The 27624-nt window shown below is 38.5% G+C and overlaps 1 protein-coding gene across 1 annotated transcript in view; it reads right to left on the reverse strand.

Moving 5' to 3' along the window:
* The window catches only part of dchs2 (dachsous cadherin-related 2), a 48793-nt gene that overhangs the window by 6364 nt on the left and 14805 nt on the right, over positions 1 to 27624 (reverse strand). Inside the window, exons 5-18 of the mRNA XM_030129129.1 lie at positions 25996 to 27018; positions 24994 to 25181; positions 23895 to 23994; positions 23617 to 23786; positions 21663 to 22512; positions 20544 to 20783; positions 12721 to 12855; positions 6808 to 7017; positions 5227 to 6087; positions 5028 to 5141; positions 3654 to 3865; positions 3411 to 3562; positions 1932 to 2062; positions 1284 to 1570 (exon numbers count right to left, since the gene is read on the reverse strand). Of these exons, the coding sequence (XP_029984989.1) occupies positions 1284 to 1570; positions 1932 to 2062; positions 3411 to 3562; positions 3654 to 3865; positions 5028 to 5141; positions 5227 to 6087; positions 6808 to 7017; positions 12721 to 12855; positions 20544 to 20783; positions 21663 to 22512; positions 23617 to 23786; positions 23895 to 23994; positions 24994 to 25181; positions 25996 to 27018 (4673 nt within the window). The remainder of the gene's footprint in view (positions 1 to 1283; positions 1571 to 1931; positions 2063 to 3410; positions 3563 to 3653; positions 3866 to 5027; positions 5142 to 5226; positions 6088 to 6807; positions 7018 to 12720; positions 12856 to 20543; positions 20784 to 21662; positions 22513 to 23616; positions 23787 to 23894; positions 23995 to 24993; positions 25182 to 25995; positions 27019 to 27624) is intronic.

Genomic DNA, 27624 nt, shown 5'->3' on the forward strand with positions numbered 1-27624 from the left:
GCCCTACAGCTTTAAGTCTTTTCCTCATTGTTGACCACTAGATAAGAGGCATCACAAACTGCGGGTTCATCATGCCACATCATGCCTCTAAACTCCCAACCCCTGCATACAATCACATAAAACACACAAAAACATGTGGCTTTAAGTTTTGGTAATGACACAAATTAAGTCAGCGACTGACAAAACATACAGTACATGTGATTTATTATCCAATAAAAGTATTTAAAACGAAGAAAATGCTTAAAATTGCTATTCAATCAACCTAATAAACATGGAAAAAATCTAAAAGAATTGAACATCCATTATTAACATGTTCTACAATCATTTCTCAGACTATGCCATGGGCATAACTTATATTGCAGGGTGATAAGGTAGTAAATACTTTGTCCATAATGTTGGCAATGCTAGTATCTTAAAATCTGTGTTGTTTTGTGCTCTGGGGGATGCATTGCGGTTTGGACTTTATTTACATTTATTTATTATTTAGTACTTGGGCAGAGGATTGTAGTGAAGTTGTAAAGCAGTGTGTGTTTGTCATCTAACATTTATAGTTTTATTTCTAAATTTAACAAAACTAAAAAAAAAAAAAAGTTATTTGGTCACCTGTGTGTCAGTTTTACACACAAAACATTGAACCAAGACAGACAGAAAAGCTTTGCAGGATTGTGTCTCTATCTACAGAGGGTCTCAAAAACCATCTCTCAATTTTATTTATTTATTTTTTATTATAATTTTTTTTCACAACTATGCAACATGCATAGTACAGAAGATTTGCATCTCAGCTGCTTCTTTCACTTGCTTCTGTACAAATGACAATTTCAAAATGTCAACGTCACTCAATTTAGCTACTGCAAACAACTAGTGACACCCCATTGTAGGATTCTGTACCCCCATTTTGGTCAACCTGCTGAGAACATTAAGCTTGACCTGATTCATCCAAGTCACTGCTGAGTAACAGCTTGGTGGGGTATGTTAACATTAGGATATTTTCAGTCCCTGCCCAATAAAAAAGGGAATGTTCTGGTTAAATAGTCTTCTTTTGCTTTTGTTTTAAATTTCGTGCTTTGAAATGTGCATTTGCAATATTTTCCCTCAAAGTAGTTCCCCTTTTCTCCAGCTTGAGAGAAAAGTGTACAGTACCTAAACTGGTCCTAATATGCTGCTCGAAATCCATGACATGAGCCGGTAAAAAGTTCTGGATGTGTTGGCATGGAACATTTTTGACCCCATGTAGTTGGTATGTAGGCCCCTCCATAGTTTCTTGATAGATATGTTATGTGTACCTGGTAGGAGACCTGGGTGAATACTGGAGCATTGTCATTGACGTCAAGAACTTGAACTTCGACCTCCCCGGTGGTTTGATGGAGGGAGTCGGATGCCCAGATGATCAGAGTGTACTCTTTCTGTGCCTCGTAGTCCAGAGCTTGTGTCAGGGTGATCACGCCGGTGTAACAGTCGATGGCAAAGGGGCCGCTGGTGCTGCCGTTTAGTGCAAAGCTGTAGGTGATGGCTGAGCTCAGGTCCACGTCGTTTGCAGTAACCTGAGTGACCATGTAACCTGCTGGTAAATCTAGTAAAACAGGAAAGCATAAGACAAGACCATTCTGTATGTTTCAAACTGTCCACATTCCACCCACCCAGAGTGAGATTTTATGTTATTGTCATGAGAAGCTATAATGGGTCAAAACACGGTATTCAAAATCTCTCTGTCGGGACATTTCAGAGACGATTTGACAGATTAGTGTTGCTAAATGACCCACATTTTTACTTTTAAATTAATTTTTGCTTTAGTTGGACCATAAGGGATTATCCAAAACAACGAGCTACTTTATACTGAAATAAATGCTGGAATGGCAATCAATCAAAGTTTGCTCTCTGACGGGACATTACTGTGTTTTGACCCTAATCGGGAGGCTGGGGGTGTTTCTTACTCTCTGATATGAGTACAGGCTCCATGGGGGGGATGGCAGGGCTGTTGTCATTCACGTCCACCACTTGGATCCTGATGCTAGCGGTGCTGCTGAGCGGAGGGTTCCCCCTGTCTGCTGCCTGTAGAACCAACCTGCAACATGTGAGGGAGTAAACAAATGACAGACTGAACTTAATAAAACATAATATTGTGTATAACATATTGTTCTTTAACCCATAAAGACCCAGTGTTACTTTTGTGGTAGTTCCAAAATGAATTTTTCTCTCCATTTAACGTTTCTTAGGTGATTTATCACCATTTATTAAAATAATATCCTCTGTATTTTGTGTTTCTTCAATAAAGATCAGGTATTTTCCCTTATTTAATTTACTGATCATGTAGATGATCATAAAAGCTCAGATTAAAGTTACTTGTCATGATATCAGAAACAGAGAAAAATGAAGCAAATGTGACTTTTTCAACAAAATTGATCATTAACTGAACATAAACCAAGTATGTCCATCCACTGTCATTGATCCAACTCCATGGGTTTTACTGGTGAATCAGTGTTGTAAAAGATGACAGTGTTTCCACGGTAACTACAGAGCCTCTGAGTGTCCAAATGGGTCATATCTGATGACCATGAAAAGATGACAAACTGTATTTTACATCAATTATTTACATGTATTGATAGGTTTAATAAATCAGAAGTTATTAAACATTTTGTATTGGTAAATGATTTTGGTCATCAGTGGTTGTTTGGGTCTTTATGGGTTAACACTAAAGGTCATTTAAGTCCTAATTAAAGTATTTAAACTGTCATTTAAACTGTCTTCAGACTGAAAACATTCAGGACAAAACCTACAGCAACACACTTTCAGGAGTTAATTTCTTTAGAAAAGTAAATAACCTTCTCTTCTCAAAAGACTTTTCTAATATCAGTCTTTCTGTATAGATCAAATATAAAGCTAGTATAGTGCTGCATGATGAATGTAAGTAGGAGGTGTAAGGACGTGAAGAAAATATATGAGAAGTTAAAAGTAAAATAGAGTGATAAATTATCAAATGATTTGATAAATTTAAAGCCAATTCAATTAAAGAAGCGGTGACATGATAAAAACAGAACCATATTTCATTTATTCATTCAGTATTTTTCCCTGTCTTGCATTCATCATTTCTCATTCATAAAACAAAATTGACAAGTCTTATTTTGGGAAACTACTATAGCCTCAAGGGTGGAAATAAAATAAACACGGAAATACTAGAGATGTAAAAAAAAAAAAATTAAAAAAGCTCATAAATTAATTATGATATTGGTGTAATAGATGTTACAATTATAAAGTGATAAAGCGGCATTTGAATGAAATATGATATAAGAAAAACCCAATGAGAAGTGTTGTTGGTGGTGAAACAAATGACAAACTAATCTTTTTCTTATTTTAACTGTCAGGTGTGGAAAGGGCAGTCACGTGATGCAGGTAAACAAGTAAAGCTGCTGTACTTGTATGAACTGGTGATCTCACGGTCCAGCATGACATTGGTTGCAAGGATTCCTCTCACAGAGTCCAAGATAAAAGCGTTGTTATGGTTGCCGGAAATGATGGAATACTCAATCTGCCCATTCATCCCGCTGTCGGCATCTAACGCAAACACCTACAAACAGTATGTTAACAGAATACGCTCATTAAACTTAACACAACTTGCTTGGTGTATTTAATATTAACAAAGCGGAGACATTCATTACCTGCATAATATAGGTGTTGTGGATTTGACCCTCCCACACTGCTGTCCTGTAGCTGCTGTGTTCAAACACTGGTGCGTTGTCGTTGATGTCCACTAGACTGATGGAGACCTTACAGTGAGCTGTCTGCAGCCCACTGTCTGCCAGGACCACTAGCTGGATCTGAGGACTCACCTCAAAGTCCAGAGAGTTGTCCTTCTGCACCCGGATCTCACCTGAGTCACACAAAGCCAGAATACAATTTCATTATAATAATCATGACATACATGTATCAACCCCAGATCAGAAAACTGCCCCCACAGGCTTGTATTATAGGCACTAGGAATTATGTGTATGTGTGTGTGTGTGTGTGTGTGTGTATATTAACTACTCCCAGCTTGTTTTTGTTCTATTCTGTTTTATGTGTGTTAAAAAAAATGAAAAACCAAATAAACACAGATTTTAAAAAAATCATTTCATCCACCTCTCTCCTCACTAGAGCTGCACAATATATCATTTGAGCATCGTCATTGAAATGTACGTGTGCGCAATAGTCACATCGCAGATTCTGCAATGTAGGAGGCAAACAAACTCAACGTGTTTTCATCTAATTTCAACCTGGGTACCTGACACACACTGGGTGCAGCAATCCACCAATCACAATTGTTCTTAATCAGTTTGCCGAAGCAGACCATGCCCCTGCACATGGAGTGAGTCGCTGGTAACAACATTGAAAAATGAGCAACGAACAAGAGAAAATCACAGAAAATGAAGACTTGGTGCCAAAAAGAAAACCAATGTCAGTATCTGGAATTATTTTGGCAACAAAGAAGGATGATACTGAAACACGTGTTCTCTGTCGATAGTTCCTTGCACCTGTCACCACAAGAGGAAACACAACTAATTTGTTTGACCATTTATGTTGGCACTACACAGCTATTATATCCTCCTGAGTAATTTTTCATATTGAAATATATATCGTAGGGTTAAAAAAAACTGCAATGTCAGTTTTTTCCAATATCATGCAGCCCTACACCTCACCCTGATGGACCATCACTCTGGAACAGGGTCAAGCTGATCTGGACTCATTAGACCACACAACCTTTTTTCCACTGAGACACAGTCCAGTTTTTATGCTCTCTACAAACTGATGGTTGTTTAAAAAATGAGAAGCTACTCAGTGGAACCTGGTGCCGATTTGCTGATTTAAATCCAGGTCAACTAGCACATTTTTATTTGACATATTGTGCAATAATATCCCAAAACAGTAGGATTTTTGTTTTTTTCTAAACAACAAATGGCAAAAGACAAAAGTGTGTAAAGCCTTTTCCTATAAAAGCAGTGGTTTTAGATGGACAGGTCTGTTTTCAGAAAGGATTTTGCATCATTATGTTTTACCTGTGTGACGATTGATGGAGAAAATGTGATTTTCATTGCCACTAAATATGGTGTATGTGATCCTTTGTCTGCTGTTGGTTTGGTCATTGGCTTCAACTTTTGTGATCCACGTGCCTTGAGAAACACAGGGAAAATGTGAGTAAATGAGAATCTTAATACAGCCACTGAAAACAGCACAAATAGTCATGATCAGACAAACCGGCTCTGCTGTTCTCGCTGATCGTAGCGTTGTACACTTTGCTTGTGAACTGCAGTCCCACATGTTCTCCCATCAGGTGGATAAAAACCAGGCAGGTCGTGGTCAGAGCTGGTCTTCCTCGGTCCGACACCTCGACCTGCAGCTTCCTTCCAGAAAAACCAGCCCAGACTCGTCTTCTCAGTGAAATGTCTCCCGACTCACTGTTGATGTCAAACAGATTTTCCTCATCTGTCACCATGAACCGCACTGTCCCATTCTCACCCTGGTCACCGTCTGTCGCCGTCACCGTGGTAATGATCTGGTTTGGTAGAGTCCTCATGGACACCCAGGCGTTGATGGGATTCTGGCCACAAACTGGGACGTTATCGTTCACGTCCTCCACCTGTATGGTCACTGACACCACAGAGCTCAGTGGGCCTTGGCTGCAGCCGTCAGTGGCCACAGCTCTGAGGGTGTACTGGCTTCTGGCCTCTCGGTCCAGAGACCTGGTGGTGCGGATCAATCCCGTGTAGGCGTCCATGGAGAACGCTCCCTGGCTCCTGTCCTCTGTCAGAGAATATGTCACGTCGCCGTTGGAGCCCTCATCAGGATCGAGGGCAATAAGACGGAGAACCTCGGTTCCAGCAGGTAAACCCTCACTGATGGTGGCATGGTAAGTCTTACGGGAAAAGGTGGGTACGTTATCATTCTGGTCCAGGAGAATGAGTAGAAGCTGTGTGGATGAGCTGAGTGGAGAGGGGCCATAATCACGGGCATGGACTGTAAGAGTGTAATTCTGAGTCTCCTCTCTGTCAAGGATCTGTGTGGTGCTGATGGCACCGGTGTAACTGTTGATAGAGAAGCGACCTCTGTAGTCCTCACCTAAAGACAATCAGAGATGGGACAAGAGTGGAAGACATTAAACACAGTAAACTGGCTATTAACTCCTTAACGTCGACTGTCACAAATTTGCAACAAACCCTTTCCATTACAAAATCAGCCCAGATAGTTTATGTACTCCCCCAGCGCTGGTGTGGGCATATTCTATACCTACTGAGTCAAGACACTGAGAATAATTTTATGGCATCAATAAAACTGTCTCCATCATCTGAGACAGAAAGTGTGTTCATTCTTTTTCATTACGATTGACCATTATGCCTTTTGTTGTAAATATGCATCACACCTAAATTTCTAAACACTCTAAGGGGTTAAAGAGTAGGAATCACAGTGAAACTCATGATGATCTATAATAACAATGGTACAATACATCATGATGTCTGTGTAGCTGAAGAAAAAATACCTGATTACCTAAAAATACATGATTTGTCGCTGTAAGTTAAGGTTTTATTCACATATCTCATCATTCATCATCATATTATTGATATCAGTGTAACAATTATGATGATGATTATTAGGCATATTATTGTCATTAATAATAATAATAATAATAATAATAATAATAATTCCAAGAAGAACAGACTAAAATATAGATATTTTACACCACTGTGATACATCACATGCATATGTTTGATTCAATATATTCTTGTATTGATATTTTTTATCCCATTTTTATTGATATGAAGGTCTATTTTTGTTTCTGACCTTGTATGGAGTAGTGAATGGTTCCATTTTCTCCGTGATCTGGGTCTGAGGCCTGAACAGTGTGGACTACTCCAGGGGGCAGGTTTTCTGGCAGGCTGATCTGAAACGATGACTGCATGAACTCTGGAGGGTTGTCATTGTCATCCAGAACAGTGCACAACACTGTAGCTGTACCCGAAAGAGGCCGTGTGCTGCTGTCACGGGCCTGGACTGAGGACGGGAAGAAACAGGGAACATTAAGGCGATGCATGGTGATCCTCAATAACACCCTAGATGGCCCCTCATAGTACTAAAATGGGCGGCCATGGCTCAGTTGGTAGAGTGGGTCATCCAATCACCGAAGTGTTGGCAGTTTGAATCCTGCTCTGTCCTAGTCATGTGCTGTTGTGTCCTTGAGCAAGACACTTCACCCTCCTTGCCTCCAGTGCTGCTACTCACACTGGTGTATGAATGCAGTCGGAGGGGCTGTAGGCCCGAACTGACGGCCATGCTTCCGTCAGTCTGCCCCAGGGCAGCTGTGGCTACAAATGTAGTTGACCACCACCAGAGGGAGAATGTGAGAGCGAATGAATAATGGATCCACTGTATCTGCTTTGAGTATGCGTTCATAGAAAAGCGCTATATAAATCTAATCCATTATTATTATTATTATTACTATTATTATAAAATAACTAATTTACTAAAAGATAAGACTAAAGCCAGGTCCGGATTAATATATTTTCATTTCAAAACAAATCAGTCTCCACCTACACAAGTATTTTCACATCCATTTGGAAATAACCTGACATGGCTTTACTTCCCTATTCCACAGAAGCTTTGAAAAATGCCCTCTCTTTTTAACAGTGGAGTGAAACAGCATCAGGTCATCTATATTTATGTTCAGTCTCTTAATTTGGACCTAAAGGAGAAGCAAGGAAGGTATTTATATAGGACGGACGGACGGACGGACAGACAGACAGACAGACAGACAGACAGACAGACAGACAGACAGACAGACAGACAGACAGACATTCAAATATTCAGCAGCTTTACATACAACACAAGAAGGCAAAACACAAAACAAAACAGAACAGGCGCAAACATTAAGGCTAGTATATACTCTAAAAAACTTACTCTAAAAGTTTTTCAAAAAACTAACTCTAAAAACTTGCTGTACAATACTATGAAACAAAACACTTCTAATATAAAAATCTGTAGAAAACTAAATGTATTACAACATATTTTACTCCCTGATTTTGGCTCCTGTAGCTTTAAGATAATCAAACCTATTAATCTAATTAAAGGTAAATTTTAAAGGGTCCGTGTGTAATAATGTGACCACTATTGTAAAACTGCAGCCATGATGGCTGCAAAAATACAGAAATGTCTCATTTGTTTAGTCCATTCTGGGCTTTTAGTTAACCCTCAATGACATAAACAGCTGCTGACAACCAAAAGCACTTACTGATCTAAAATGTTTAATGACTTTTGATCCACTGGTCCAATAAATATACTATAATAAGTCAGGTAATCATCTTTCATAGTCATCAGATATGACCTATTTGGATGTTCAGAGGCTCCGTGGTTAACGTGGAAACATCATCATCTTCTACAACATTGATTCACCTGTAAAACCTATGGAGTTGGATCAATGACAGTGGATGTAGACACTTGTTTTTATACTCAGTTAAAAATCTAAGTCACTCTTTCTTCAGTTTTCTTTTTTTTTTTTTTATGTAATAACCTTAACCTTTATTCACAGTTTTTATGAATATATATGGGATCAGTGAATAGAATGTAGGAAAAAAACAGAAATAACAGTCACATGCACATGCAGAAGATAATATTAAAATAAATGGTGATGAACCACACAGGAAAGGTTAAATGAATCAAAATATTCAATTAGAAGTTGCAACATAAACAGCTTAGGATGTTTATGGATTAAGGGGATCTACACTCAGACACAGATGATGATGGTAAAGCACCTTGATGTCATATCAGTACCTGGACTCTTGTATGTTTTGTCTGTCTTGTGTGTCATTTCCTGTTTTATTTTGTTAATCCTCCTCTTGTGTCATGTCTGGTGTCTTTGCTTCCTCTCCCTGATTGTTTCACCTGTGTTGATTACCTGTCTCCACCCTGATTTGTTCCACCTGTGTCTCATTGTCTTCCCTCCCTTCTGTGTATTTAAGCCCTGTGTTTTCCCCTGTCCTGTGCCAGTTCGTATTCCTTCCTAGTGTTGTGATACCTACCAGCGATTCTCTGAACCTGTTCGTCTGTCTGTTTGTTCCTGACCCGGTTTGTTTCCTCGTTTCCTGAGCCTGCCTGATCCCCTCCTGATACCTCTGCCTGATTCTGCCTCACTGGTTTTGACCTTTTGCCTGGACTCATGGTTAGTACTGTGCCTTTTCCCCATGTACCGTTGCCTGTTTTTTGGATCCTCTGTGTATGACCTGGTTTGTCCCCTGACTCTTCTCTGCTTTATCCTAGTCGGGTTCCCCTCGTGTGCTCCCGACCCGGGCAGAGTTGCTGGTCCCTTGCTGGTTTCAGACGCCGTGACGAATTCACACTGTCTAACCTGCGAAGACTCCTTAAGGAAACCTTTTTGTGAACTGTTAATTCTGTCCGTGTTTAATAAACACCCTTTAACTTTATTCCTGTTTGTTGGTTGTGCATTTGGGTCCAAGTCTTGTGTCTCTGGTTCTAACACTTGATACCAGATACCACCCACTAGAAACTGAAAAAACTGAAAAGGAAGTTTTGAGGTACAGTATTCATAGACTCTTTGAAAAGTAATCATTCTAATGTAATTAAAATAATTCAGGTATGTTTAGCTGATTATGCACTAAAGAATCATTATGAATATCATATTTAATTTCTGTGGTTAAATCCTTCTACGTTTTACATCCTGGAACCATCAAATTTTCATGTTAAAGTGATTACTTACACGATTAGCTGATGCACGAAATAGTTTAACCTTCTCTCCTTCAATTAATGAATTAAATAATAATGATAAGAAGAAGATTTGATAATAATTACCCAGAGCAGATAATTAAACTAATCTTTTCAGTTCTATTTATTCTGGCTTTAAAGAACAGCACAGACCTTTCAAATATGACTAAAAAAACCTGTCAGCGTTACGCATGCTGCTGCAACTTTCAATGGATGCTGAAAAGAGCTTGGTATTTTATTTCTTTCCAAATTCATCTGCAGCCAAAGAAAATTGTCCCCCAAATATTTTGCCATAAGCTCAGTGTGATTTAGGCACGACTTCAAGACATTCCAGCTGTCCTCTTATTATATTTGGTTATTAGATTTAATTGTTCACCGTATTGCTGACCGTGCAAATATTATGATTAAACATCTGAAAGCAGTTTATCACCGAACGCTGTGGAGTAGTTTGGATGTAATTGCCATGTGTGCCCATGACAGAGAAAGCAAACGCTGAAAAGGCAGCAGAGGTTAGATATACTGTGCCTCAGCTGTTTCTGAGTCTACTGTTTCCTTAACATAAATCAATCTGCTGGATTACGCTGCCCTCATACAGGAGGCAGACCTTGAATCCTTTATGACTTTGGCTGTGAAGCATGACAAGAGAAAAACCAGAGGAGGGAGAAGAACAAGGAAAATGTCTGCGTTTGATAAAGATGTTATTAGATGTGTTATTTAAATTTTTTATATATTAGATATTTTACCATCCTTCAAGTTTAGGTAAGGTAAGATAAGACTCATCTTCAGAGTTGTTTTTTTTTTTTTTTTTAATGCTGTAAAGCCGATTTTTCATCCTTGTTTCTGGAAACATTTTATCATGACACCGTAAAAACAAAAGTCAAAGATGAAAGCACTAGAAACGCACTCAGAGAGCGCAGACCTCTGCCAAGGCAGATCAGTCCCCCGCCCCCAAACACCACTAAAATGTAATCATTTTTTGTTCCTTGTGCCAGTATCAACATTTCCTGAAAATTTCATCAAAATACATCCATAACTTTTTGAGTTATCTTGCTAACAGACACAAACAGACAAACCCCGATGGAAACATAACCTAATTAGAGGGGGTAATTATGTTGATCATTTTTAATCATACATAGACAATAATGAAAGACCAATATTAATGTTCATATACTTTCTCTCTACATGTACTATTTAAAGCATGCAACACAAACACACATTATATAAAACATGCAGTAGAACTGGAAAAAAGACAACAGGAGAGATTCAACACAAAGAGACTGGGAGGAAATAAAGTAGTAAAAGAGCTGTAGTGATGATTATTGATAAACCATTTCTTTAAATGTGTTTTAAATTACAGCCCGACCGATATGGGAATTTTGGAGCCGATGGCAATACCGATACTGGGGGCTAAAAAAAGCCGATATCCAATATATTGGCCAGTATCCACTATACTGGCAGATAACCAATATATTGGCTGATATATGAAATAAAAACATTGATCTACACAGGATATAATAGTCTTATGTTAGATTATGGTGGACATGTGAATTAACAGTTGCATCTTTGTTTATCTCACAAAGATAACTGACACAACTTTAAAACTCTGTATAATAGTCTTATATTAGACTTTAAGCAAAGGAAGCGGATCTAGTTTGATTATTAGTTTGTAAAAAGGGGGTGGGAGTCAATAAGTTATTCTTCTTCCCACTCCTTTTCGAGTGCAGAAAATTTTTCATTTATTTATTTTTGACCATGTTGTATCTGATGATTCTGTGAGCCTGAAATAAAACTACTACTTCTACTACTACTACTAATATGTGACCCATGAGGAAACACGGGTTGTAGATGTGGTAGTTTTTATGTTGGGGAAAGCAGACTTTTGAAAAAGATGTGTCTATATTTTATAAGGAGTGACAAAAACATTGTTTGGTAAATCACTCTTTAAAATGTAAGTGACAGGTGCCTGCAGAATGAAATTGTGAGGTACACAGGAAGCACACGGACCGGGGTGGGGGGTTAAATGGCTCGTAAATGAGGGGGGGGGGGGGGGGGGGGGTACGGTCCGTAATTGTCAAAGTGAAAGTGAACACACTTTACTACTTCTCTAACTCTCCAGGCAGCACAGACACACAAGAGCAGAGCAACAGAATCTCTGCGCACCCAAAAAGTTAATACATCGGTTACATATTGACCGCTTTAACAGAGGATGCAGACTGAAAACCATGACTCCACGATGATGCTTGTATCTTCAAAATAATACCTGCAGCAAATCCAGTGATTAAGATTATTGTATTATTCTGTTCATTAACACACTGATGTGAACATTGATTTTTCTCAATTCATAAGAACAAGCAGAACTTAGTGGTGTCTATAGGGGGCACAGATACACCACAAAACTCACAACTGTTTTGTAAAAAAAAAAAGAGCTGCTTAAACATGTTAATTTTATATTAGAAATTTGTCTGAAAAAAAAAGTCATAGTAAAAAATAAATGCATTAACTGTAGCTGATTTTAACTGTATTATGTTAATTTCTGTGTGAATAAGTTTACTTCCGGGTCACAGGGCGGTGGAAAAATGAGTGTGTGGCTCCAAAAACACATAAAGCTGTGCTCAAATTCGAGGATTAAACATTCACCCCAGGATGCAATTTTGTCGGCCGTAGCCAATCGGAACTATTTTAATTTTCTTGTCCTTATGTCATCTGCCTTGAGTGAGACACAGACACATTCAGGACTCCAGAACAAACATGAAGCAGATGATTAACCTGCTCCAGATGTCACATGTAACAACATTGAGTACTGTTGAGCCTCTGCTTAGTCTTTTACACCTTTGGGTTTTACACAAAGATTTAAGGAATTGGCTAAAATTGCAAGGTCCTTCTGAAATCACTGACTACTGTTCATTACTAACTGTGCTTTCTGTCTTTTCACTATTTATGTGTACTTTATTGAAGGTCCCATCGTCTTTTCCACGTTCTTACCTCTCAGTGTGAAATGCTGCTGCTCCTCTCGGTCTAGGTACGAGGTGGTGGTGATCAGTCCGGTGTAAGGGTTGATGCTGAAGAGTTCATAACCAGGACCCGGAAGCAGACTGTACCACACCACAGCATTTTCCTCTGCAGGAGGATCACAGAGGATAAACATTAATATAAACAATTTAAGTTTTTTAAGGCCCCTGTGTGTGAATAATGGTAACTCATGTGAGAACTTCACATGTTACTCTATTGTTCATTTGGTTGTGTTGCAAATCTCATTCCTGTTGGCAATATATTTGGTGTTTTGGATGATGCTTTAAGTTCTCCCAGTCAGCGTGGAAACAAGCATAAAATGCATGAAGGTGACAAAAAACAAACACAAAAGTTGTGAATGTGATGAAGAAAGAGAGGCTCCGTCTTCCATTTTGTTCAGTTTTTGCACAAAATTTGCACAAATGTCATGAATAAGACAAATTCAAAATGTAAGAAAAATGGGCCTTTCCACGTGGTCATTTTATATTGTGTACTCTATCTATTCATTGAGAAGTTTACAGAAAGTGTGTTATGCGATCTCCATTTTCTAGATATGAAATTACCTATATGCAGTGCCGAATTTAGGTACAAGCTAAATTAGTCACGGCTTAGGTCCTCACCATCTGCAGGAGCCTCAAAAAAATTCCAGATTTTCTTTTACTCAGTGTATTGTCTTAAAATTTAAATTCTGCAATTTAATCATCTATGTTTGCCTGGACTAGACAGCTGAATTATAGGTGATGTGTAATATTTAGTTGTGATCCTTGTGTAAGTAGCCTATAGTTATTCATTGAATTATAGTGTATTTAATTGTGTTAAACATCACAGGTGAACTGAGGCACAATTCAACGCTAAGATCTGTATCAAATCATCTTTCAAGACAAGATTCATTTATTTTTCCCTAATGTGGAAGCAAATTTATGACATTTTCTATGTCTGATGGCAACAACTTGTTCAGGAGAAAGATCATTTTCACAGCTAAAGAGAATAAAAAATTAACTGAGAGCAACTACGTCTCAAGAAAAATTGTCTGCGCTTGGCATCATGTGCACAGAAAGCAATAACTTGCGTAGCACATCTTTTGATGACGTAATACATTATTTTTCCTTTTGTGTAATCGAGAGAAATAATGTTTTACAACACAGTCTTTATTAATGAATATTATTGATAAAATTAAAAGGCAATATATTTTCAATTTTTCATAGAATTAAAAGGCATATATATATATATATATATATATATATATATATATATATATTTATTTATTTATTTATTTATTTATTTATTTATTTATTTGTTTTTTTATTTTTTTATTTATTTATTTATTTTTTAAAGCTTTCTGAGACCAGCTGGTGTAATTTAAAAGGGGTGGGGGCCTCAGGGCTTTATATAGCTTAGGGCCTCACCAAGCCTAAATCCAGCCCTGCCTATATGGGAATATGGGATTTCAGTTCACGGTTTGAGTTCACATTACTCAACTCAAGATGAGAAAATGCATTAACATAAGGATAAAACTAGAGCTAGTCTCCACCAACCAGCCTTTTATCCAGTTACAGTTCATACATTTGTCCAGAATTACAAATGAATCAATACTGAAGACTTTGAAGGAATTTAAGAATAAATAGAAAATATCAAAAATGTGCACATAATTGTTTGATTAAACCAAAGTCTTTCCTCCTTATACCCAAAACTGTATTTTGTGGGTCCATAATGACTTTTGACGTTTTGCCATCAAATTGTAATCACTTTTATCTTTGAGTCGAAGTGAATTTTTGTATAAAATTTGAAAAAATACTAAATGTTATTCTGGAAATAATGTCTTCATGAAAAGAGAAAGGATGTACAGATGTATGGTAGGATGGAAAGACAACCAAATACATCATCTGGAGTGTGGATGCATATATAGGATGAAAGCTTAGCATATGGTCATGTAATGGGTAGAAAATACACATAACATACAACAATCTTTACCCATGAACAACGACAAAAGCCTCCGACAATGATTCAACTCTAAAACCTTGTTACAGTACTTCAGCCTATCTAACTTTTTCTAAATTCATTTAGTTTCAACAAGGTAATAATTAAAACCATTCATGTTCTTGACTCTGAACACATGTTTTGGACTTGATCAGTTTAGCACCTCATCAGGTGAGTTCATGTCTAAGGCTGCTCCTGTTTCAGACAGACCTTATCTGATTGGAAACAGAACCATGAACCACTTCTGTGTCTAAAAACTGTCAGCTCTGTTTTTCTGCTGCCAAAAGCAACCAACAAAGAGGTAGAAGATTTTAAAAGCTCCACATCTCCTACAAAACATGTGTCCAATAATCTGAGAAATTTGCTGATCACCTACAACAACTATTACGAACACTACTGAGGGAGAATTCTTATTGTCTGATGTGAAGTAAAAAGGACAAAACACAGAAGAAATGAAGGTGGTTGAATCATCTTGAGTGGAACTGCGTTTAAAAGGGCCCTGTGACAAATGTCCAGAGGAAAGAATGCTTTAACCGCTACATCCTGATTCTAGCTAATGATAATCCATCTGATCTCGATACTGAACAAGGAGCTGCAAGTCCGACTGGATACCAATGTGTGAATGTGGTCTGTTTGATGACATGAAATCTTAACCATAAAAGCATTTGATGAACAATAAACCTGGATGTGTTCCCCCGTGACCCCAAGAATAAAAGAGCCATTTTGACAAAGAATCTCCACAAACTTATAAACATTTGCTCAACATAGTCAAATTGCGGACGTACAAAGGTTAGCTGTCACACTTGTTGATATAGCACATCTCCTCTGACTGACTCCAACACATGGAAACTGGAAACAGAGACCAACACAGCCACAAAACAATGGTCATCTTTGGGGAGAGTCGAGGGGGGTGAAGGGGGAGCTTGGGGAGCCCGAATGATAATCAAATAAGACTGGTGGGAGCGCTGGCGGAGCTGCCAGACGAGGCGATTTGAGGAGACAGATGAAAACACGCAGCCTATTGGCACAGATGGCTTGGATTATGGAAATCATCATGAGACAGAACCTTTCAAATCTCCCAGAGGAGCTGTGTGCTTGCTGTTCTTGGACAATTCTCACCCCCAAGAATGTTAGTTCACATCGAAACCCCTCCTGTTCTGATCGTCCCGCCACATGCCCTCCACCGCTGAGTGCCAGCAGTATCTAAAAGGACTCGTACTGTCAACACGCGCAGGCCAAACTGGATTTAGGAGGCCCTGCACACGACGTGTTAAAATAAACAGTTCTGATGTGCAGATATGATTAGGGGTCAGATAAATCAGATTCGGTCGGATGTACAGTGAAAAGGACACAAATGGTAGGACACATGAGAATAAGGCCAGGGGTTGGTTTCAATTAAACTACTAATGGAGTGAAACAAAACAGATGATAACCTTGATTCAATGCACAGCTGAAGTTTAACCCAAACATGAAAGACTGAGCTGCTGCTTCACTTTGTTTTGTCATGTGGTGCTCTACTTTAAAATAATACAAGGTTACACTACTGCCGGAGGGGAGTTTCCTCTTTTTGACATTTAATTACTTGAGCATGTTGTAAAAGTGCTGGAGTAAAAATAGCATTATATATATACATTTATCTTTTTTTTAATCACAGAGTTTGTTTTTGACCCTTTTGGGCTTTAAGGACACATGCTGGTGCTGCCATCTAGTCACAGCTGTAGAACACTGCCATCCATTCTTTAATTCCATGGCCTTTAGTTTTGGTCGTGGCACAGATTTAGTTTTTGCAAGCTCTGCTGTTTTTCCATATTTTCTGTAAAATGCATGAAGGCATCTTCCCCTTCTTCTATTTGGTTCAGGTAAATTTGCACAAATGTCATAAATAAGAGAAAGGTGATCAAACATGTAAGAAAAATAGGCCTTTCCATGTGGTCATTTTATATCACATACTGTATTTATTCATTGAACACTTTACAGAAAATGTGTTAGTTGATTGCCATCATTTTCGAGATATAAAATTATCGATGTGTGAATATGGGATTTCGGTTGCGTCACACATTACTCAAGCTAAAGATGAGAAAGTGCATTAGCATAAGGATGGACGGGAGTTTCCTCTTTTTGACATTTAATTACTTGAGCATGTTGTAAAAGTGCTGGAGTAAAAATAGCAGTATATATTTTTTAATCTTTTTTTTTAATCACTGACTTTCTTTTTTGACCCTTTTGAGCTTTAAGGACACATGCTGGTGCTGACATCTAGTCACAGCTGTAGTACACTGCCATCCATTCTTCAATTCTATGGCCTTTTGTTTTGGTCATGGCACAGACTTTGTTTTTGCAAGCTCTGCAGTTTCTCCATATTTTCTGTAAAATACATGAAAGCCACAAAAAACAAACACAAAAGTTGTGAATGTGATGCAAAGTGGGTTAATTTTGGACAGAAGAAAGAGAGGCTCCTTCTATTTTGTTCAGGTAAATTTGTACAAATGTCATAAATAAAAGAAAAGTATCAAACATGTAAGAAAAATAGGCCTTTCCATGTGGTCATTTTATATCACATACTGTATTTACTCATTGAACACTTTACAGAAAATGTGTTATGCGATCGCCATCATTTTCGAGATATGAAATTATCGATGTGTGAATATGGGATTTCGGTTGCGTCACACATTACTCAAGCTAAAGATGAGAAAGTGCTTTGACATAAGGATGGATGGGAGTTTCCTCTTTTTGACATTTAATTACTTGAGCATGTTGTAAAAGTGCTGGAGGAAAAATAGCAGTATATATATATATATATATATATATATATATATATATATATATAATTTATTTATTTATTTTTTTAAATCACTGACTTTGTTTTTTGACTGTGTTGGGCTTTAAGGACACATGCTGGTGCTGCCATCTAGTCACAGCTTAGTACACTGCCATCCATTCTTTAATTCCATGGCCTTTAGTTTTGGTTGTGCTTTTACAAGCTCTGCTGTTTTTCCATATTTTTCCATGTGTCTCTGTGGTTCATTAAAAACAATTTGAAGCATTTTACAGGTTTCAGAGACGTTCACCGGGTATTTAATCACATTTATGGTTTGTTTTTTTGTTCTCCAAAGAGTCAATTTGCCAAAGCTTCTGGTCACTACTTAACTGGAAAGAGATTTCATTTTCTAATAAATAATAATGAATATGTTTATCCGTGTGGACAGGGAAAACAGAGAGATTAGAAAATGATGCTGTCACACACCATTTTGCTCACGCCTTTTATTGTTTTGTGTGATGAAGCTGCACCTTAAACATCAAATCCAGGTGTATAAATCAATGTATGACCTGCAGTAGGTCGAGGTCAGCACCGATACCTTTGGGAGATGGACCAAACAAATCCACATTATGTAAAGAATACACTTCCACAACCAACACTTAAAGGTGCGGGAGACTTTCGTTTACCAATTTTTCATCAAATCTGTAAAACCTCAGTCATAGCCTAAGTATCACAAATCTGTAAGTCTTTCTGTGATTACTCTGTGATTGTGGGAAACGGAGACTCGTGCTGCCGTTGCCGCTGAAGGGAGGTTCGCGCAGCGGTAACGCAAGCCTTCATTTCCCACAATGCATGCCGTGACAAAAAATTCCGAAGATGCCCGAGTTCCCTCCCGGCTCTGAACGTAAACACACGAGTTTGTTTATGGTGGATGGCATGTCAAAATTGTTCACCGTAATGCAAGAGATTCAGGTGAGTAATCACAGAAAGACTTACAGATTCATGATACTTAGGCTATGACTGAGGTTTTACAGATTTGATGAAAAATTGGTAAACGAAAGTCTCCCGCACCTTTAAGTTTATAACTGAACTTGTTGCTGCTTCACCTTCACAAGCAAATTAAAGCCTCTGCGTCTGCTACGTCCAGTATTATCCACAGTGTCCACAGTTTGAACAACACTGACTGTGGTTTGTCTGAGCGTTTGGACTAGTTTGGAGACATTTTTGCTTTGGACTGAACTGTTAAAAAAATGGAGGAAGAAAACATCTGCTTAGAAAAATATTCATCATGTTATTGTGGACAGGGCATCAAAGTAGTGACACTTACGGTCTGTCCGACTGGAGGATTTATAGTTCCAAATGAGAGCATGGATTTAACGGTTCCTTTTGGCTTTACATCTGCAGCTTTTGGTAAACCAGCTAAGGTGTATTACTGAGAACATGCAAAGCAGTCCTTCTGTCCAAATCATGCTATTTATGAGATCATAGATTTTTGATCTGTTACATCACTGCTTACCCTACACAGACACCAAAGCTGGGTATTGACCCTTTGCATGGTCCCAGGTGAAGGATGACAAAGTGGTCCTACATACAGTGGTCCTATGTTGTGCAGAAGACTCAAAGATGGCTTTTGTTATTCTAGTCGAACAAAAACAGCCTGGGACTAGTTCCACTGATTTTTCCCACTGATAGAATTATTATTGAGTAGTTTGTTCTTGAAACTGGAAACTATTGAATGGTTAGTTGTTGCTCTAATGCCATGATGAAGGGATGCCAGACTAAGAAAAGGCACCACTCCAACACATAAATGATCAAGTGAAGCAAGTTTGGTGAAAAATACCAAATAGTTTTCCATAAAAATATAATACAAATAGACAAAATAAAAGGAGCATTGGACTTATGTTTGCAATGTTATGAGTAAAATACTCATGTTTACAGTAATCCCAGACCCTGGTCTATGTCTTTTGAATGATGATACTGCTTTGAACTTTAAACAAATTTGTCGGAGAATTCTTTTTTGTGGATTTACAGCTGTGAAAAAAACAATCTTAGAGTTATGGTTTAATAAAGACATTAACCCTATTAAACATTGGTTATTAAATGTACAATACATGGCTAATTTAGAGTACATAACAGCCAGACTTAACCGAGGAAAGCCCCAAAATGTAGCTAAATGGTCAGATTTTGTGGGAAATATTACTGACATGTTGAAAAAACAGTAATTTTTAATATTTTTCCTTTGCTTTTTTTTTTTTTAAAGAATTTGTATATGTGTGTATGTATTGTAACCCTCACTCTTCCTCTCATCTGTCAAACGTGGTATGTGCCTATGTTCCTTGGTTTTGACTTTAGTTCTTAATGAGATCACAGTCGGTGTTCTTTGTGTTCTTGTTGGAGGAAAAAAAGGAAATCACAAAAAGAAAGAGCACTACAGTTGTAGTCAGTGGTTTCTGCAGTGACACAAATTGACTCTTTGAAGAAGTGTGATTCCTTTTCTATTAAAGTGAAACTTATAAAATGTTTATAATTATTTTTCTGCATATCTCAGAGACTGTGTTGGCCATGCTTGTAAGGCTGGTAGTGTGAACAGTGGCTTGGAGATATCACTCATGGTAGAAATAGGACAAATATCAACCAGTAAATGTACTATATCCTCCTGAGACTCAGAAAGTAAAAGTTTTGTCTTTTTTACATTAAATGTGATTGGAAATGACATGATGCAGCATTTTTTTCAGATGCTTTTTTTAATTTATGGAATGTCCTTCGTAGTAGGCAGTGTTTTTGTATTTTTTTTTTTTTTTAAGTAAAGCTGTTTTTCTTGTCCCCTACAGAGGGCAAAAATGGAAAAATGGCTCTCAGGAGGATATATACAGCCTCTGCACTCACTGGCCACTTCACTATGTAGACCATCCTAGAACCAGGTGTACCTAATATAGTGGACACTAGTTTGGCTGGGCTTAAAGGTAAAAGCATTGAACTACATCCTCTGGGTGATGTCTTTGCATGCTTTGTGCTGTATATTTTTGACATTCAGCTGCTTAAGATGGAAAGTTCTTATTACCTGAATCTTTATCGACGGCAGAGACACGGATCACCGGTTCTCCTGGGTCTCTGTTTTCAGCCACGCTGGCGTTGTAGATGTTCTGCTCGAAGACCGGCGGCTGATCGTTGACATCGCCCACTTCTATAGTCAGAGTCTGGGTGGAGGAGAGCGAGGGCAGGCCATGGTCCACAGCTCGGACGGACAGACGATGGATACGCTGTGTTTCATAGTCCAATGGAGCAGACAGAAACAGCAGGCCTGAAAATGATGAAATCCTACTGAATATGATTGTCAGAGGGAGAATTCCTTTACTATTGTTTACCATGGGTTTCAAACACTGATGTAGCATGTAGGATATATAGTGTAAAGTATCACTTCATGTTTTGTGTGTTTGTTTTGGATGCAGGTTGCAAAATCTTAATTTTTATTCTTTTTACCATGCCTTTGACATTAGTTATATTTAATTGTTTCATTTTACTATTTTTACTTCTATAGCCTACATCTTTCACTGTTACTACTTTTATCATTGTCATTTGATGTAATCTTTCTTCTCCCTTCTCCTTCTTATTACATTTTTGTTGTCCTTGTATTGATTTTACTTCCTTTATTGTTTTCTTTCGTAGTTAATGTCTGAGGTAATTATTGCTACTACAATATGTCACTTATTTCTCTTTTTGAATTGTCATTGTTATCTCCACTGGACACAGCTCTTAATTAAGATAATGGAGTTTGATGCTGAAATGGGGGCTTTCCTTCTACATGAGTGAGTTTGATTCTGAGGCTTATGAAGGTATAAAGTTATTATGGGATGTTAGTATCTTTGCTAAGTTGCTGTTTGTTGATCCACGGTTCAGACTAAACTATGACAGTGCTGACCTTGTTTGTTTGATTCCAAACAGATCCTTAGGGCATCTACTAACAATACAAACCGGACAGAAAAATGAGGTGTTATGTGGGTTTGTGTGTTTTTTTTATGGAGCTATAATGTAAACCATCAGCAGTGTTATTCTGAGTGTCTGAGTTTGTGTTTGAAGGAGAAAACCATACCCATTGGACAATACAGATATGTGTGTGAACAATGAGCTTCACACTTTATTCAGTGAATGATACAGTCTATTACAACTATCAAAGTCTGACCTGTTTTCTCCTCCATCATGAAGAATCCATTCTTGTTTCCAGATATGATGGCGTAAGAGATAACACCACTTTCATCCAGATCTCCATCTATGGCCACAAAATGATGCAGCAGACTGCCGACATCTGCATCCTCCACTACCTGAACTGTGTCTGCAGACACAAAAACAGGCCGGTTGTCATTCACATCCAGCAGGAAAACCTGAGCCGTCACAGAAGTGTGTTTACGTTCTTCTTTCCTCTTGGCTTGGTCAGTGGCTGTCACCATGAAAGCCAAGGTGGGCGTGGCCTCTCGGTCTAAAGGTGCTACTACTGTCAGACTCCCAGTATGAGAGTTGATGTGAAAGGGGAAACGAGATGATGGATCCCAAATTTTGGGGTCAAATGTGAGGGAGTATTGGAGGGCGCTGTTAGCCAATGTCCCATCGGCGTCCCTGGCATGAAAAGCGAATGCAAGTGATCCAACTGCAGCATCCTCCTTCAATCCAAACATCACCAGTTTATCAGGAAACCAAGGTGTGTGGTCATTTACATCCTCCACAATGATGCTGACCAGGACAGACATGTTCATCCCTGAAGTGAGGCCTGTATCCTCTGCACGGACCAAGAGGAGGTACTGCATAGCAGACTCATAATCCAGTGGTTGGTTGATATATACGTCACCAGAGGAGCCATCGATACCAAAGTGAACACTTCCATCACCCTCAGTGATTGAATATTGGAATCTCCCTTTTTCAGGAGATTCAACACTTGCAGAGCCAATAACGGTCCCTACCTCTGTGTCCTCTCTCACCACAAAACGTCTCATAATTTGGTGTTCAGAACTGCTAGATGGAGTCTCCACTCCATGAACCTGCAGAGGAAACACATACACAAAGATTTTCTTTTTTTAACATTTTCAACACTCCAATTAAACTTTTTCTCAGTATGATATTCCAGATAATACTGACTTAAATTTAAACAATAACAAGCTAAAACAATGGTTTGTAGAATATCCTGGCAGACAAATGAGACTATTTTGAACATTAGCATTAGCATATGCCCTGTGTTCACTCACACACTTCCAAATATGGGCATGTCTGTTTCTAGTCAAAATACCAAACTTAAGGCTGGTGTGTTTGATAGTTTTTTTACTGTCACTGGGCAAACTTCCTTTCAGCATATTGTAATACAAGTGGTTTGAGAGGACATGAAGCTCTTTGCTAGTAAGTTTATGCTGTAGAAAATCTACCCTGTGACACCCAGATTTTGACTAATCACAAATGATTTTAAACAGGAAGGGGGAGGAAGAAGCTTCTCCTAGTATGTGGTAGGATTTACAAAGGGACCTGAAACTGTCAGAACTCATTATTTTGGGGGAATTCAAATCCACTCTAAAGGACCAAGAAAATAGTACTCTTGGTCGATGTAATTACTTCTAAATTTTGTTTATGTTGGTCTTTATTGTATATAAGTAGGTACTGTATTGTATTTATTTGTAGTGTATGGAAGTGCTTGGTTTGCTGTGTCTTGATTTGCCGTAACTACATCTATGCCACTCTCTTGGCCAGGTCAGTCATAGAAAAGAGATTTTAATCTCAATAAGGATTTCACCTGGTTAAATAAAGGATACATACAGATTCTGTAATAGGTGATCTGGACATGATTATACTGCTCAGAGTCAATTCATCGATATCTATGATTCGTCTTTGGATTTGGACTGAGAGGAGAGTGCTGCAGGAGGAAGGCGTGTATTTTTTTTCCTCATTTCCTTCCAGTTTCTACAGTGTTAAGACAGTCCATGAATCAAGTCATGGAAGCTATATCTGATTTGTATAAAGTCCATGCCAATTACCCATGTATTGGACACTTCATCATAATTACTGTAACAATTACAGCCAAAACCCTATTTTGTGGGGCCACAGTGACTATCAAGAAGTCATAAAAATATTAGCCCTCATTACAGTGAAGGCAGTACCTGTATGTGAATGACTGCAGAGTCTTCCTGAGGAGCAGCTCCACTGTCTTTAGCAGTAACTCTCAGAGTGTAGTGTCGCTCAGGGTTATGGCTGAAAAAGGACGTCGTCCTGATGTCTCCACTTTTACTGTCAAGCACAAAGTCACCAAGATCCTCATCTTCCAGACCATCTGACAGAAAAACAAGGTGTCAGACAGTTAGAAAGTTGACATGTGACAATCAGTGAGTTTACTGTATGTGACAGGTCAATGAAAATATGTACGACGCTAAAAACCAACCTGTGGTCATTGAGAAAGTAACTGTTCCATTCTCTCCAGCATCCAAGTCTTTAGCAAACACATTTGTTACCAAGGATCCAGCTGGTAAACCAGCCCATATCTGCAATATAAAGAAGAGTGTGTACTGCTTACACACTGACACTAAGTAATGACATGACGTTATTCAACTCAACTCAACTCAACTCAACTCGTTATTTATATTGGACTTTAAAAACAACACAGTTGGCCAAAGTGCTGTACACAGACATAAAAACAAATAAAATAAAAACAAACAAAACACATAAAAGAATTAATAAAAACAATAAAAGCAATTATACATTAAGACAATAAATGCCAACCTCTCACACTGAGTTAAAAGCCAAAGACAAAAAATATGTTTTAAGATAGGATTTGAAAACAGACATTGAGTCAGCCTGCCTGATGTCAAAGGAAGTTTATTCCACAGTTTGGGGGCAGTGACTGAAAAAGCCCTGTCACCTCTCAGCTTCCTTCTTTGTATTTGGGATGACTAACAGTAACTGATCTGTCGATCTGAGAGAGCGTGAAGGAGTGTACAGCTGGACCAGGTCAGACAGATACTGCGAAGCAAGGCCATTGTGGCATTTAAAAACAAATGAGAGAATTTTAAAATCAATTTGGAAACAAATTGGGAGCCAGTGAATTGATGCTAAGATGACTGTTTCAACACTTTCTGTCTGCTTTGAACTTTCAACAATAGTTAAACCATGGGTGAACTATGGACATTACATTACTGTTGCTGCAGCATAAACTGTGATAATAATAATTCATTATATGAATAAAGCAGTTTTCTAGAAAGCATATTGTGCTCAGTTTGCAAAAGTTATTTCTTCACTTTCCATGTTGCTGTATTGCCAGCTTTCATGAATATCAGTAAATAATTAGATCTGATCCACAGATGCTGAAACCCTCTGACCTTAATATGAATCATTCTGCCATGTCAGAGTGGAAGGAAGTGTATTAGTGGGTTAAAATGCTGTAATGGTATTGCATCCAGATTATCCTTTCCCACATCCTCATGAATTGTCCAAGATGAAGGAAACGTGCTGAGGAAAGGACCGTAGTTAAGAGTTATTTTTACCTGAACATTGAGCTCCTTGCTGGCAGGCAGGTGTGTAAACTGTGGAGCATTATCATTAATGTCAGTGACCAGGATGTGGACGGTGGCGGTGGCATTAAGACGAGGGTGGCCCTGGTCCGTCACCATCACCTTCAGACTGTGCTGGCTGTGCTGCTCCCGGTCCAGCGCTACCCAGTTGATGATTTCTCCTGGATAAATGCAGTAAGGCCAGAGAAAGGTAAGGCACAGTAAGACCACAAAACAGAAAAACCACGACCCCTCCAGCTGAGAAAAATAACAGTCATATTTAACCTGCTGTTATGCTATTTATAAATTTGATAACGTTGATATGATATTCATAGATTTCACTTGGGATAAGTGGTTGTTGATGTGAATCTGCCTACTTCGTTATCAGATAGCTGATACTTTAAAACTTTATAAAGAAAGAAGAAGAAAAAAAAAGATAACTGACACGTTTTTCCCCCTCATACATACAAACTTAAAATAACATTTAAAAAAATAGCTACAAAATGTAATTGTGTGCGTTTTACACAATACCTTAAAATTGCAGTCTTTTATGAATATAAAATTACATAAGCTGACAATATGATCTGATTCCTTGTGCAGCTCTAATTTCAACATTAATGCCTCCCATACAAAATGCTAAAAAAAAAAAAAAAAAAAAATCGGTGAAAAATAAAACCTGATTAAACTAAATGTTTAATCATCTCAAAACAGCTGCACATAGAGACTGATGTTACTGTCAAAATCACCAGACTGCATGTGTTGATGAATCCTGAAAGAAAGTGTTATTTGACTATAAATATATGTTTTCTAGGTTCTTCCTACAAGTCGTGATTTATTTTATTACAAATGACTCTTTTTTTAACAAATAATGTGCATTAACATCCTTTTAAGTGCTGGTTTTGATTATTGTTGTTTGTTCAAATTGCACATATACAAAAATGTCAGTCAGTGCTATACTTTTAACTTGTTTCTCAGCCCTAGGTGAATGATTTTTACCTGTTTTTGTATTAATGCGGAAGAATTTCCCATCTGTAAGCAGGATGTATGACAGTTGACCATTTTTCCCAGAATCCTTATCCACAGCGGTGACTGTTCCCACGAGGCCTTGAGGTGACGTGCCCTCTGACACAGTGAAGTGGTACACATCGCTGCTGAACACCGGGGCGTTGTCATTGATGTCCAGGACCAGCACTGTGACCGTGGCTGTAGCTGTGGTGTGGGCCAGGGTGTTGTCGCTGACTGTGGCCAGAACACGAAAACGGAACATCGATTCCGTCTCATAGTCGAGGCTGTGGGACAGATACAACCACCCTGTCTTTGGATGAACCCGAAATGGAGCAGGAGGGAATCCTTCTTCAGCTTCCATGGAGTAAATGAGGCCTGAGTTTGAAGAGTGGGATCCTTGGCTGCGGTGCGCCCTCACCTGGATAACTCGGGAATCTTTCCGGTAGCCTTCACCAATCTCCACCTGGTAGACCAACGTCTCAAAGGCCAGACTGTCTTCAGCAGTAGTTCCATCTATGTTGACTATGAGACTCAGCGTGGAGCTCAGTGAAGGCTCTCCTTCATCTTTAGCCACAATGTCCAAGCCGTACGCCCGGGGAGCATCTGCCTGTAAACTCTGATTCAATGTCACTGTTCCAAGGTTGTGATTAATACTAAATGTTCCATTTTTGCTGCTTTTCAGATGATACTGAACTCTCCCATTAGCACCAGCATCATAGTCATGTGCATGTGCCATGAACAGCACCGTCCCTGGGAGCGTGTTCTGGGACACTGTGATAGAGTCCCTGAGTTTGGGGAAGACTGGAGCGTTGTCGTTGACATCTGCGATAGTGATGTTGACCTGTGTGATGCTGTAGACTGGAGATGAGTCGGTGTAGGACTGAAGGACCAGCAGGGCGTACGACTGGGACTCATGGTCCAGAGGTTTGATGTTAGTGATCAGGCCGGACTTGGGGTGGACGGAGAACAAACCCTGAGGGTCTCCAGAAGAGATGCGGTATGACACCAATGAGCCTGTGGAGAAAAAACATCTTTTAGCTGACAACCGGGAGAGAATCATTTAAATCACAGAAATACACAATAATGTTACACGAATGTTACACTGGTGGGGAGTTACCAACTACAATTAATTAAACTAGTAATTTCCAGTACATTTTGCAGTAGTTGACTGGTACATTTGCATCTGTATAGTGATTCAAGTGGTTTAATACTTTTTCAATAAATATTTTTTTATGGACTTAACTTCTGAAACTACGAACTGTAAATTCTCGGCAAAAAAAAGGAAACCATTTTTTATGTTACTGTTGTTTTTCTGCTGTATTCAGCCTCCCTTTGACCACTTCTAGCCCATTTTCTTTAATCCAATTACCGCTACTTACTTGCACCTTTAACCTTAACAGGTCCTAGTAGAAGACTATTTAGTTTTTAATCTGAAAAAGACAACAGACCTATTTTTCTTTACTATTTCTAGTTATTGTTCTATTTGGTTTGTTTTTAATTTTCTGAAGACTAAACTTGAACAATGAATTGAAACTTGCTTGCCAAACTACTGTACAGTTCTCCATTAGGGCAGCTTTGCTGTAATTAATCTTCTACCAGTAGTAAATGTTAGTTTTTTAA

Source organism: Sphaeramia orbicularis, chromosome 1 (assembly GCF_902148855.1).
Source record: "Sphaeramia orbicularis chromosome 1, fSphaOr1.1, whole genome shotgun sequence".
Lineage (NCBI taxonomy): Eukaryota > Metazoa > Chordata > Actinopteri > Kurtiformes > Apogonidae > Sphaeramia > Sphaeramia orbicularis.